General features: G+C 38.5%; 1 protein-coding gene across 1 annotated transcript; it reads right to left on the bottom strand.

The window, feature by feature from the left end:
* Positions 1-3,262: 3,262 nt before the first annotated feature.
* On the bottom strand, positions 3,263-12,189 carry LOC23687502 (probable splicing factor, arginine/serine-rich 6). Its single transcript, XM_011495153.2, has 3 exons — positions 11,965-12,189; positions 11,443-11,876; positions 3,263-4,142 (listed from the first exon to the last, which is right to left on the bottom strand). Exons 1-3 carry the CDS (start codon positions 11,965-11,967, stop codon positions 3,848-3,850), a joined length of 732 nt encoding a protein of 243 aa, XP_011493455.1. The 5' UTR covers positions 11,968-12,189; the 3' UTR covers positions 3,263-3,847.
* Between the last annotated feature and the right edge of the window lie 685 nt (positions 12,190-12,874).

Here is a 12,874-nt window from a genome sequence, read left to right as displayed (position 1 = left end):
GTCAGCAGCAGATTCGATTGAAGTATCGCCTTGAACTGGTGGAAAGATTTCTGGCATTCAGAAGTCTATCGCCATTTCACGTCCTTTTTCAGGGGCCAGTCGATTAAACCGAAACAAATCACGATTGCGTGTTGATGGTGAGATTGCACACCGCAACGATGGGAGCAGCCCACTAGAAGAAATGGGCAGGTTCAATGATGCCCAACGTTTGCAATCGTGTGAGTTCGGCATCGACCATCGGAATGGTGTTGAAGGAAATTGGTCGCTTGTACAGATTAGTTTTAGAAAAAGCTCTAACTTCATTAGCTTGCAGTGCCCCAGTGAATCGTTGAAAACATCTGCATGCTCGCTCGAGATTCACGGATCTGTTGGTTGACTGACTTCACCGTTACTTGCTTAGGGGTCGTCCATAAATGACGTAGCTTTTTAGGGGGGAGGGGGGCTTCGCGAATTTGTGACGATGTGTGACGAGGGGGAGGGAGGGGTCCTAGCTAGTGGACGTACCATTTTGAATCATGTCGGTGAAAAGAGGCGCTGAAAAAATGGCATACAATTATTTTTATTGAACTTTTTTTTGTTGACTTATAGACTTGGGCAGCGAATAAATTGTCATCCAATACGGAGTAACAAAGACATTGTCATCTCCTATTCTTGTTGCAACAATTTTATTGCGCAACATCAGTTTATCACCACTTGAGCAGAATATGACAAAGATCGATCACCACATACGCAGCGATTTTCTGGGCTTCGCATTGCAATTTTCGAGAACTTTCTCTTTGTTGGTAAACATTGGCACAATATCGAACAGCATGCATAAAACAAATTTGGTTTTGTGTTCAAAATAACTGATTGATCGCGAGTTGAAAAGGTTGCAACAATGTTGTGCCCTGTGATTGTCATGACAATTTTGCTTCTGATTGTATTCCGATCCGCAAAAGTATGGACACACGGGTTGTGAGTGACTTGCTTTGTTGTTTGTTTTCTGTCTCCTTTGATGACAATTTGATTCACTGGACTTGGGTTATAAAATGATGATTGAGCTTCAAAAGACATGACAATATGACAAGATTGAAAAAAATCTATGAAATTTTAGATTTTCATGGTAAATACAATCAAACAAATTCTATTAAGCTTATTTATGTGAATATTATATTATATTCGTGTCTAATTTAATTATTTTTTAAATAAACAAAATAAAAGTTCAATAAATTAATTAAACATCAATGCTTTAACGACTTGGAGAACATTGTTTTCTCATTTGTTAACAAGACATAAAGTCAACTGTTTTAGTTTTTTCATATTTTCTGTTTGGGCCTCATTTCTTTAATAGAATGAAATATGCTCTTTTTCTCTTATAACAAGATATAACAAGATTATTCCGTGAATTATGCATTCATTTCCACCCAATCAATTCATCTATTTGTTTTGATATATCAATGCCCTTGATCGAATAGCCTTAATATTAATTAAGACAACAGATTCGAGTGTTATAGAAATTGCCCCGTCATTCAATTTTCTTAATAACTTGTTAGTAAGATTATTTTTATCATTTAATTGTTCCATTAGAGGTTGTGTAATTTTTTTTCAGTTTGGGCAACGACAATGAAGTCATTAGCGTAACTTGAACTCAAATCTAGAGGGGGCTTGAGCATACATGGTTAACATGAGAATTTGAAGTTTCTAGGGAGGGCTTGAAATTTTCTAGAGGGGACTAAGACCCCCCTAGCCCCCCCCCGTATTTACGCCAATGAATGAAGTCCAGCTGAAGTATTAATAAAGATGAATAATTTGTATAACAATCGCAAAAATTGTCCATATCTGGCCACTGATTGCTGGATTTTAATTTGGATAACAAAGATCCATTTCAAATTAATATGTTTTGTTGATCATTTTCATTGAAATCTATTTCCTAACAACGAATAATTAAATGAACAATCTTCCAATATAACGAAATTTCTGTTCAATATATTGTACTCTAACTCGTCACTGTTAGCTTTATCAATCCAATCAAACAATTTTATTTTTATGTTTTCATTTTTTTTATTGTAAACTTGTTTTTATAGTAACAAAAGCAAAAGCAATACAATTCAGCCTATATGGAACTGGAAACCAAAATTTTGTTACTTAAACAGGAAATATGTTTATTTAGAACTGTTTTCCAAATTACTTTTGAGCGCTACTGAATATCAAACTGTTATTCGTTAGATTATACTTCATTGTCAATAATTAATATAAAACTTTGTATTGAACTTTTGAATTCCAATTTTTTGTGTCAATCCAGTCGCTAAGGAAAACAAATAAAAAAACTATAGAGGGGGGGGGGGGCAGTGCTTGATATGCTACGTATTTTCCAAGGGGGAGTATCAGCATTTGTGACAAAATGCTACGAGGGGGGAGGAGGGTGTAAAAAATCGGTGAAAAAATGCTACGTCATTTATGGACGGTCCCTTACAGACGGAGTCGAGGAAAACCGACCACAGCTCGAAAAGTTCGATCCAGTCGATGCCTAGTAGATTGAGGTTGGCAGCCATCGTAACGAAACATCTTTCCCGAGCGGTTTTGCCGTTGATGCTGACATCGCACTGGAACTCGCCCATCAGATGAAGCGGCTTACCCGACGCGATGATTGCTTGGATCGTCGGTTTCTTCATCGGAGGGTTGCCCAAACAGTTCCAAGTTTGCTTTGAGATCACCGAGATGTCACTTGTCGTGTCCAGTTGCAGCTTGGTGCCACGCCTTTGATAAAGGTTGGCACACTTGCTGGAACTTTCAGCGATGTGGTTCACGATGTACACCCCTCTTGCTTTTCGGGGTTTGCTGGCTGTAGTTTGGCATGGTTTTTCTCATCCCCGGATGGAAACGACAACATTATAATTGCCGGAACAGTTCGGTGGTTTAGATAAGAATGAGTGTCTTATGCGTTTCTTCTTCTTGGCATTACGTCCTCACTGGGACTGAGTCTGTTTCTCAGCTTTGTGTTCAATGAGCACTTCCACAGTTATTAACTGAGAGCTTTCTTTGCCAAAGTTGCCATTTTCGCATTCGTATAACAGGTACGATGATATTTTTATGCCCAGGGAAGTCAAAGAAATTTCCATTACGAAAAGAACCTGGGCCGACCGGAAATCGAACCCAGGCACTGAAGGGTGGCTTTGTTTTGTAGCCGCGGAATCTAACCAATCGGCTAAGGTGATGCCTTCCACACGGCCATCCATCGTCATTATGGATTTCGGATACATTTATCGAACTAATAGCAGAAAAATTGACCTTGACAAATCTTAGTTCAAATACTTTATTAGTTTTGCATTATACAATAAGTTCAAATTTATAAATAAAAGCATACGAACATAATTATGATACTGCTGATTGATGATTCTGCTGAACTGGCTGAATACAGACGTTGGGACGTGGTTTTCTTATTTTGCTAATTGTTTTGTTTTTGAATCGATAGAGAACCAACGGTAAATGCATGAATACGGTAGAAGAATTCGTATAGAGAGAGCTTATTATACGTCATGATACTGCAACAGTCATCACATCTTATCTAGAGTATTAGACCCTTACGTCACACACTATCAATCTCAAGTGATTTATTCTTTTTATTCTTCCACTACAGATCATTATAGTAAAACTTATAGATATAGAGTAATCCAGATGATACTGCTACTACTACGGATTAAGTAAATCATAGTTTGATCACTTTCGAACCTTGTCAAAAGCGGTAAATGGGGGACATCAATGTGTCAATTTTAATAATTTTAAAGGGTTTCATTTTTTCTTCATTTTCTGCCTATGTTTCAATCTCGGTGTGATGATCTGGAACATTTGGCAATACCTGGCGTCATTCCTAGTCGTGATGTGAAGTGCCATTGCGGCGGTGAGACCGGGAACGAGATCTGGTCGCCGAACGAGGTGTTCTTGAGCGACTGCGCGAACGTCCCTTCGAAATTGATCGCCGAGGTGATTTACTGTGATCACGGCTCAGAGAGCGATCATTTCGGCCGGACTTTTTTGGCGTCTTGGACCGGGAACGACGGTCACGATCGCGCTCGCGGTCGCGATCACGGCTACGGCTGCGGCTGTTAGTCTTCGAACGAGTGCGAAGCTCACGTGAACGCGAACGAGGGCTACGGCTGCGAGACCTAGAGGACACGCGATAAGAAACGAGAAGAAAAGTATTTGAGATATTAGATTCTTGATGTGTTTCTATGTAAGCTTCATAATATAAAACGCACTGACTATTGTTGATATCTCAATACAAAAATTGTTCGAGACAATCACGGCAAACAATGACTTGGTTAATAGTGACAATCTATCAATCTTACTTGGATGCTCATTTAACTAACTGGTGATTATTAAAAAACTACCGAGATATGTAATATTTGGGAAACTATAAGTCAATTTGTAGAGCAAGATGTTTAGTTCTATACATCTTGATTTCAATGTAATTCCAAGTACTTAACAATCAATGAGTTAATCACTGCAGTAGCATATACAAATAGATAAACCTTATTTCAGTCTCATTAATTAAAACAAAAAAGCAAAAGGAACACTCACGGGAAGTTTTAGTAGAAAGACTCATGTAGAAACGGTACTTGATGCTCTCGAGTAGACTTTACACAGAAGACTTGTAGACTAACTAAGCAGGGACGTATTCTAAGGTGAATTACTCTGTTGCTTGCATTTGCTTGAAACTGGACTGCAAATATTAATTGCAGCTAAGCAGATCTCGGTGCTTTCAGCGCAGGCGAAGAAGCGGTTGCAACTCAACAGTGTTCGACCCCATTGACGACTAGCTGACTAGGAAGCTGACTTTGAGAACGATGCTTTGCTACGCAGACAAATTGACATTGGGCTCTTCGCTGATTCTGCGATGATCTCGATGTCTATAGCTCTCAAGTGCTACTTGTAGGGGGCGCTTCTTGGCGATGAATTTCAATAACTGATTCAACGTGCTCGACGACTCGTCGGGAGGTTTTTGGTAGTATCAAACCGGTAAACGTACTATTCGAGTTGAATCAATCAGGAAATTCGTCTCTCTGCCTCTCTTTCGATGCATTTCTCCCTACTCTAATAAAAATCAATTCCAGAATAAAAATCGGCTTTTCAGATTTGTTCAAAAAGGCATGCTTATCGACGGATGATGGCATTGCGAGGTAGGCAAGCATATAAAAAAAAACTGTTCGAATTTTCATCTTATAAAAAATAACTATTACGTCAGTAGCTTGAGCTGGCTCTAAACTGTCTGATTAACGTCTTTTACCATTGCTGCAAGTTTTGTTAAATTGTTTGAGAACATGATTCCTACATTCTAGCGTAACATTCGAAAGGGTTTAACTGACGAGAATATAATTTTTAAGTTTACTACGCATTATAATTGCATGTTTTTTCTTCTTATAAAAAGGTTATAAAAGGCTTTGAAATAGGTTTTGGAAAACGGTAGGAAATGCAAATTTAGTTTTAAAGCTCTGAATTTCAATAAACAGGAATAATTGTCTTCCCATTCCAAAATGTTTAACAACGGTCAAATGAACTGTTATATATTCTTGAGATGCGTAATCATAGTTTATGTTGTTTTGAAAATATTTCAAATATATATGATTATAATGATTTGATTTGTTTCCTCAGGAAATGGTAGATTTTGCCAAGGATAAAACAGTAAAAAAATCAATTTTGCATTTAAAACTTTTGTTACATAGTGTTTTTAAATATTGGTCTAGAATTAAAGTCTTGAAGCTTTTTTTTTTTGGAGGAAAATAATACACCCGATTCTGTTTTTGCACGGGGGATGCGTACCGTGCAAAACAAGTATTCAGTTCAAAATTTCAGAAACCGTGCAAAAAAAAGTAACACCAGTTCTCAACGTTTCATGCAAAAATAAGATTTTGTCGGAAAAAAATGTATGGAAACTTTTTTTGCACGGCCGTGTAAAAAACATCCGTGCAAAAACAGAGTCGGGTGTAATCCACGAGCAATAACCTAAAAAACAATGCAGATGTGCAACTGCATCAAATAGAGTCAAAGTTCCAGAGATTTTGTTAGGAAACCATACATTTCAGTGATAATCCTGAGATTTCAGAGGGAATATTGGGTTTTAGGAGCGAATTTTGAACCTGAGGTGGATATCGTGGAACACTGATAGAAATATTAGAGATTTCGTTGTCAACCAGTAGCAACACTTGGAAGAAGCCTGGAATTCTTGTAGGGATTTACGAGTTTCTCACTGAAATTTGACGGATTCCACTGTTACCACAAGGATCCCTGAATTTGTACCGTAAAATTTTAAAGAAATGTCGATTTTAGTATACAGCCTTCTTTATTGCAGTAGTAGCTATGGTTTGACCATAAAAAAATATCAGAACAAATAACGAAATTCGAAATGATGCATTTTTACTAATTTCGTCAAGAAATTTGTTTACCGTGAGCGGAAATAGGAACACTTACCGTGCGAGCTCCATATTATAGACAGTTCCATATTCTGAACAGTTTACGACAAACTTAATGATTTCAATCTTCTAATCCATTTTTTTGCACAAAAACTTATATAACTGACATCAGCTACATATTTTCTTAACGTATATCCGAAGCACAGATTTATTTTGGCAATAATTCACGCGATTTGACGAAAAATAAAGTTCGGACACAAACGTGAAAAAAAATGGCCGCTAAGCCTGTGCACTAAGACGCCGGTCAAAACATTTGCTTCATTCTGGGTTGACAATATAATCAAATTCCTTTCGTTGCTGCTGGAAACTGATTGGTGAGAATATATCTTTATATTATTTACAAATATTTGCAGCTACTGCGTGCAATCTTTAATTAATCAAGTGTTCAAAGATCGGCACCAAATGTTTTTGATTGATCCTTATTATAAACAGATATGCCGCGGCAAAAAAGAATCACCGTACACGACCCGTGGAAGCTGGAGAGGACTATTACTATTGTTATGAAGGGGTTTTTCGACTAGAAGCACGGCAGGTCTATACGGAATTACTGTCAGTCTTCTATACCGTGCTGGCACCATATTCTGAACGCTTAAGAAAATCTGAAGATAATGGCTTAATTAAAAGCGGAGGTTTTCTTTTTAGTCGTCGGTATTGAATACCTTCGCATGTGCTAAAAATATATTTTAACTTATGGTTCGATATTGGTTGCATAATCATAAGGGATCAGTCAGACGATTTATTTTTGAAAACCGTGTCAATGTTCCTTATTCTGAACAGTCAACAAGGAAGTGGCCTTATTAATGGACAAAAGTGTTCCTAATTATAGAGCAATGATATTGGTAATTCTGCAGACCTTTTCTCTGTGCAAAAATAACTGAATCCATTTTCTTCCCGGAATGTTCTTTGGAAAGTCAGATTTTCCGGAAAGAACCATGTACTGACCTACCGATATTCTTAAGCGGCTTGTGCCGATGGAGAAGCTGAATTAGCTGACCGGACTATATAATCCGATATGCGATCCTCATCTTATTCCGACAATATGGTTGGTTTTCCTGGACGTTTATGTATAGTAGATTTTTCACCTTGAAGTATAGAAGACTGACAGCAATTACGTATAGACCTGCCGTGCTTCTAGTCGAAAAACCCCTTCATAACAATAGTAATAGTCCTCTCCAGCTTCCACGGGTCGTGTACGGTGATTCTTTTTTGCCGCGGCATATCTGTTTATAATAAGGATCAATCAAAAACATTTGGTGCCGATCTTTGAACACTTGATTAATTAAAGATTGCACGCAGTAGTTGCAAATATTTGTAAATAATATAAAGATATATTCTCACCAATCAGTTTCCAGCAGCAACGAATGGAATTTGATTATATTGTCAACCCAGAATGAAGCAAATGTTTTGACCGGCGTCTTAGTGCACAGGCTTAGCGGCCATGTTTTTTTCACGTTTGTCAAAGTCCGAACTTCATGTTTCGTCAAATCGCGTGAAATATTGCCAAAATAAATCTGTGCTTCGGATATACGTTAAGAAAATATGTAGCTGATGTAAGTTAGCTTTTGTGCAAAAAATTGGATTAGAAGATTGAAATCATTAAGTTTGTCGTAAACTGTTCAGAATATGGAACTGTCTATAATATGGAGCTCGCACGGTACTCCAAGGTGAAAAATCTACTATACATAAACGTCCAGGAAAACCAACCATATTGTCGGAATAAGATGAGGATTACATATCGGATTATATAGTCCGGTCAGCTAAATCAGCTTCTCCATCGACACAAGCCGCTTAAGAATATCGGTATGTCAGTACATAATTCTTTCCGGAAAATCTGACTTTCCAAAGAACATTCCGGGAAGAAAATGGATTCAGTTATTTTTGCACAGACATCCGGATATTTCGAGACGGATACCGATCTAAACAGCAAAGAAAGCGATCAGGTCCGCTAAAAAGGTCTGGAGAATTACCAATACCATTGCTTTTGTTTTATACATATTGTTGTCTATAATTAGGAACACTTTTGTCCATTAATAAGGCCACTTCCTTGTTGACTGTTCAGAGTAAGGAACATTGACACGGTTTTCAAAAATAAATCGTCTGACTGATCCCTTATGATTATGCAACCAATATCGAACCATAAGTTAAAATATATTTTTAGCACATGCGAAGGTATTCAATACCGACGACTAAAAAGAAAACCTCCGCTTTTAATTAAGCCATTATCTTCAGATTTTATTAAGCGTTCAGAATATGGTGCCAGCTCGCTATTCGGATATTTACTCTTTGGAACATATTAATGAGAGTAAGTTGTGAAAAAATGAAACAATTTGTCTGGTACCACACTGGACAAATAAACGTGGGCTTTGTGGCCGTGCGGTTAGTGTTATCAAGCATTTAGCCGCATCGAGTCAAGGGGTGTGGGTCCGATTCCCGCTTCAGTCCGGAAAACTTTTCGTCAAGAAGGTTTTCGACTGTGCCACTGGGCGTTGCATGTTAGTGTGGTGCTTCCTTCAAAGGTCAAATCGTCCAGCATTAACGTGTCAGTGTCTTTTTAAAAAGATCTTAAAAACTTAAAACATCATATCGTAATTTTCAGATATCTTCCAGAATACTTAATCGATTTGTATGAGTTTCTCAGAATAGTTCCGTATCACAAAGCTTTGTTTTTGATAAATTGACGTAGAACAAAATAACCGCCAAAGACATTTTATATGAAGAGTGTCGATCCCCCAAGGAAGATTGGAATATCTTTAAAACCAGTTTACCAATGACAGATATCGACATAGATTCTTAAACTAGAAGAGTTTTTTGAGAACTTGTGAAAAAATGATGCAAAAATATCGAAAAAAAAGGTTTCAAGGTTGTATATTTTTATTGGCAAAAGGGGTCAAGTACAGGTCGGACTCGATTATCCGGGATTCGATGATCCGGAATTTTAGACTCGATTATCCGGAATTTGTTTTTTGATGTTCTTGTTTTTCAATTTTTATGAATAAATTTGAGATAATTTGGTATTGCAATATGCAATATGAATGATTTTGCAGTTTAGAACGTATTTAAAAAAAAAGGGGGGGGGGGGGGGTTGGAAAAGTGTTTTTTTGTGTATGCTGGTCAAATTTTTTTTTTCTTATAAAGACCCCTACTTTTTATAGAAAAAATTTCTGGCTACGCCATCGCATCATATACATAAAATAACAAAAAAGATAATATTTAAGTTCTTTTGTCAAAGATTTCAATTTTTTTCTTAGTGATTCGATTATCCGGAGGATTCGATTATCCGGAGTGAAAAAAAAATCGATACTCCGGATAATCGAGTCCGACCTGTACTGAAATTTTTTGATACGTATCGAATTTGTAGTTATGTTTTTCTCTTTAAGGTGAAACAGTTTCCAGTTTAGTGCCTTACAAAACGCGAGTAAGGTCACAAGTTGGCCATTGTGACGACCATCTTTAGATTTTGAGATGTTTCAACTTAAAGTGTCAGCTCTGATTTGTCTCCCAATGTCCATTTTGCCCCAACAGACAAATAAATTCTCATATAAACTTTTCAATGTTTTAAATCGAAAGGAAAAAATAAATGAACAAGATTTTTAAATATAGCATTGGTTCTTCCATGATTCACTTTGACATAGGGGTTTTTTCTCAACCGAGTTGTCTGAATCTTTGCAGTAAGAAGCACTTAAATGCGACGCATATTGTGCCAAAATATGAACTTAGTAGCTTTCGAAAAAACCCACTGCCAAAAGTACCAAGAAAAGGATCCGGCTAGGAGTAATTGAAGATTCAATGAAAAAGTAAACTACATTATTGGCAACATGCAGTCATTCGCCTCTCATACTGTATTTGGTGAGGCGTGAACGTTAGGGTAACCAATATATTTTGGACCCCCTGGGTCATTTTCCTGCAAATTTCCCAGTTTAAATCGAAAGACCAACTCAATTCGCATGCCATTTGGAAAGATAGGACTATTCCGCACTTACATCAACCGTTTGTACATAGAAAATGTGTTTATTTGATCTGAAATTAATTTAATTTAATCGGTTCATCCATGCAACCGTTACAACACGTTACACACAGAAATCGAAGCCGCCAGAAATTTTTCAAATGTAAACAAAAACGTTTTTCAAATTTCCGCACTAAAAGCGTAGAATTTCTTCGGTTTTCCATTGTCAATCGTTTGATTAGACTATGGGCAAGCATATTATACAACGAGTGTCGTGGACTTTTTCGCCAATCGATAAAAAATGCCGGGGGTCCAAAATATATACTTTGAGGGTCCAAAATGTATTGATGTGTCCAAAATAATAAAACAGTGCTTCACAATTCAATTATTTTCGACATTTTTTGGATCCTACATGATCGTAGGGGCATTTTTATCTCGTAGGGGAAGTTTTTCTCTACATTTAGGCATGTGCTTTGACTTGGTTACGCTGTGCAATTAATCAATTGGGACAAAAAACTCAAATTACTTCCTTAGGGGGTTCAAAATACGACCGTTACCCTATAATTGTCGACCCCAATGTTCAATTTTGCAATTATAAACATTTGTTTAATAAATTTACTTTTTTTGTTAGGTAATTAAAATATTGTTTGTATTGTAAAATTATTCGAATATGCAGAGATACAGGAGGTGTCCGGTACCCCTGTTAGGTAAATAATACATAGCCATGAATAAAAACCATAGTGATCTTAATGGCGCTTACGTCGACTATTTGAACATGGCCATGTGAACATCGTTATTCCTGGGGAATAATTACCCCATGCACATATGTAGGAATTCCCATAGAAAATGGGACAATGCAAAGAATGACAGGGAAATTTTAGTAGACAATGAATTTACACCCGTTTCAAATATTACGCTAGAGTAATAACTTCTGGGTCCATACAAAGTAGTATTTCTCCTACGACCCCTTCCAAGCACAACCGCAGCTCGCAACGCCCTCCTAAGCATTATTCCGCTTCAACGCACAAAAAAACATAGATTCCATCAACTTACCTCCTGCGTCCTTTGCCCCTTCCGGACCGGGTGCAGTCCCGGGCGTAATGTCCCCTTCCACCGCACTCGTAGCATCGATCGTCCGGATTAAACGCTCCACGGCCTCCCTTTCCTCGGGGAGGGCCGCCTCCGCCTCCTCCACCACCGCCACCACCACCCCCGCGGAATCCACGACCACCCTTCCCGGTTGACAGCTCAACCCGAACGCGGCGGCCACAAACCGTCCTTCCGTCGAGTCCCCGTACCGAATCTTCCGCATCCCGTGCGTCATCAAATTCCACGAATGCAAAGCCCGGAGGATTCCTGGCCACCCAAACGTTCCTCAACGGGCCGTAGTAAGAGAAAGCATCCTCAATTTCCTGCTTGCTGGCGTTGTTTCCGAGCTCGCCAACATAAACCTTGGCGTCGTGTGGATAGCGAGACATTTTCTTTGACTGCATATGGAAGAACAAGAAGAAAAATGGACTCCATGTTGGAAAATCGCAAACTCAAGCCAATGAAAGAAAAAACCGGAACACTTACCATCTTGCGCTATCCGCAGTTATTTCAAGCAATTTACTTCTTCTCCAGAAGTTCTCAGCGGTCCGTGGATGCTGAGGAAGTACTTTTCACCACAATAATGGGCACCACTTGTCGAAAACTACCCCGATTCAAACGGAATCTTCTCCAACCAATCTGCTACCGAGGTGCAGAAACGATGGAAAGAAAAAACCTTGAAAAAATGCCGCGACGCAGCACGACACGAGCACGCAGCTGCCTACCTAGCTGTCAAAATCTGACATTCCAAAAGTAACGCATAACGGGTGCACTCAGGCTTCGCAAGGTATCTAAAAGGGAGGTAATTTGATCTGTCAGCATACTGTTGGAATATTAGATGACAGCTGTTGTGGTTAGAAGATGCAATAAATAGTTATGTCTAGCAAACATCCCGCAATGAAATCGAATTTTTGCTATTCCGTTGCAAATCAATCAACTTTTCATTGAAACGGCCTATTTTTCCTACCAAATAAAACAGTGCTGAAAAGTGCTACTTTTCAGCACTCTTTTCGGTGCTGAAAAGTAGCACTTTTCAATACTGTTTTGGTAGGCGTCAACCGAACAACCCAGTGTCTCTTCATGCCATGCTTATTGTGCGCGGCGTGTGAGTCGAGACGAGTCGTTCTCACCACGGGTGACGTCATGCGGCTAATGTTAATCAAATGGAAGCGAGTCGACACCTCACCGACTCGTCTTGCCTTATATGCCGCACAGAAAAAGCACAATTGCATCTGATTCTTGAGTTTGTTCTATGTCTGGCGTGAGGTGAGAATTGTTGGTGTCCTATAGTGAGGTGACAATTCTCGACTCGAGCGAAGTGACTTTCAATTTGGTTTACACGGCGAGTCACTTCACTAGAGTCTACATCCGTTGTGCGATCAGGCTCCGACATAGG

The sequence above is a fragment of the Aedes aegypti genome, chromosome 2 (assembly GCF_002204515.2).
Source record: "Aedes aegypti strain LVP_AGWG chromosome 2, AaegL5.0 Primary Assembly, whole genome shotgun sequence".
NCBI classification, from domain to species: Eukaryota; Metazoa; Arthropoda; class Insecta; order Diptera; family Culicidae; genus Aedes; species Aedes aegypti.
The sequence above is the reverse complement of the archived record's forward strand: the minus strand, read 5'-3'. Positions and strand labels throughout refer to the sequence as shown.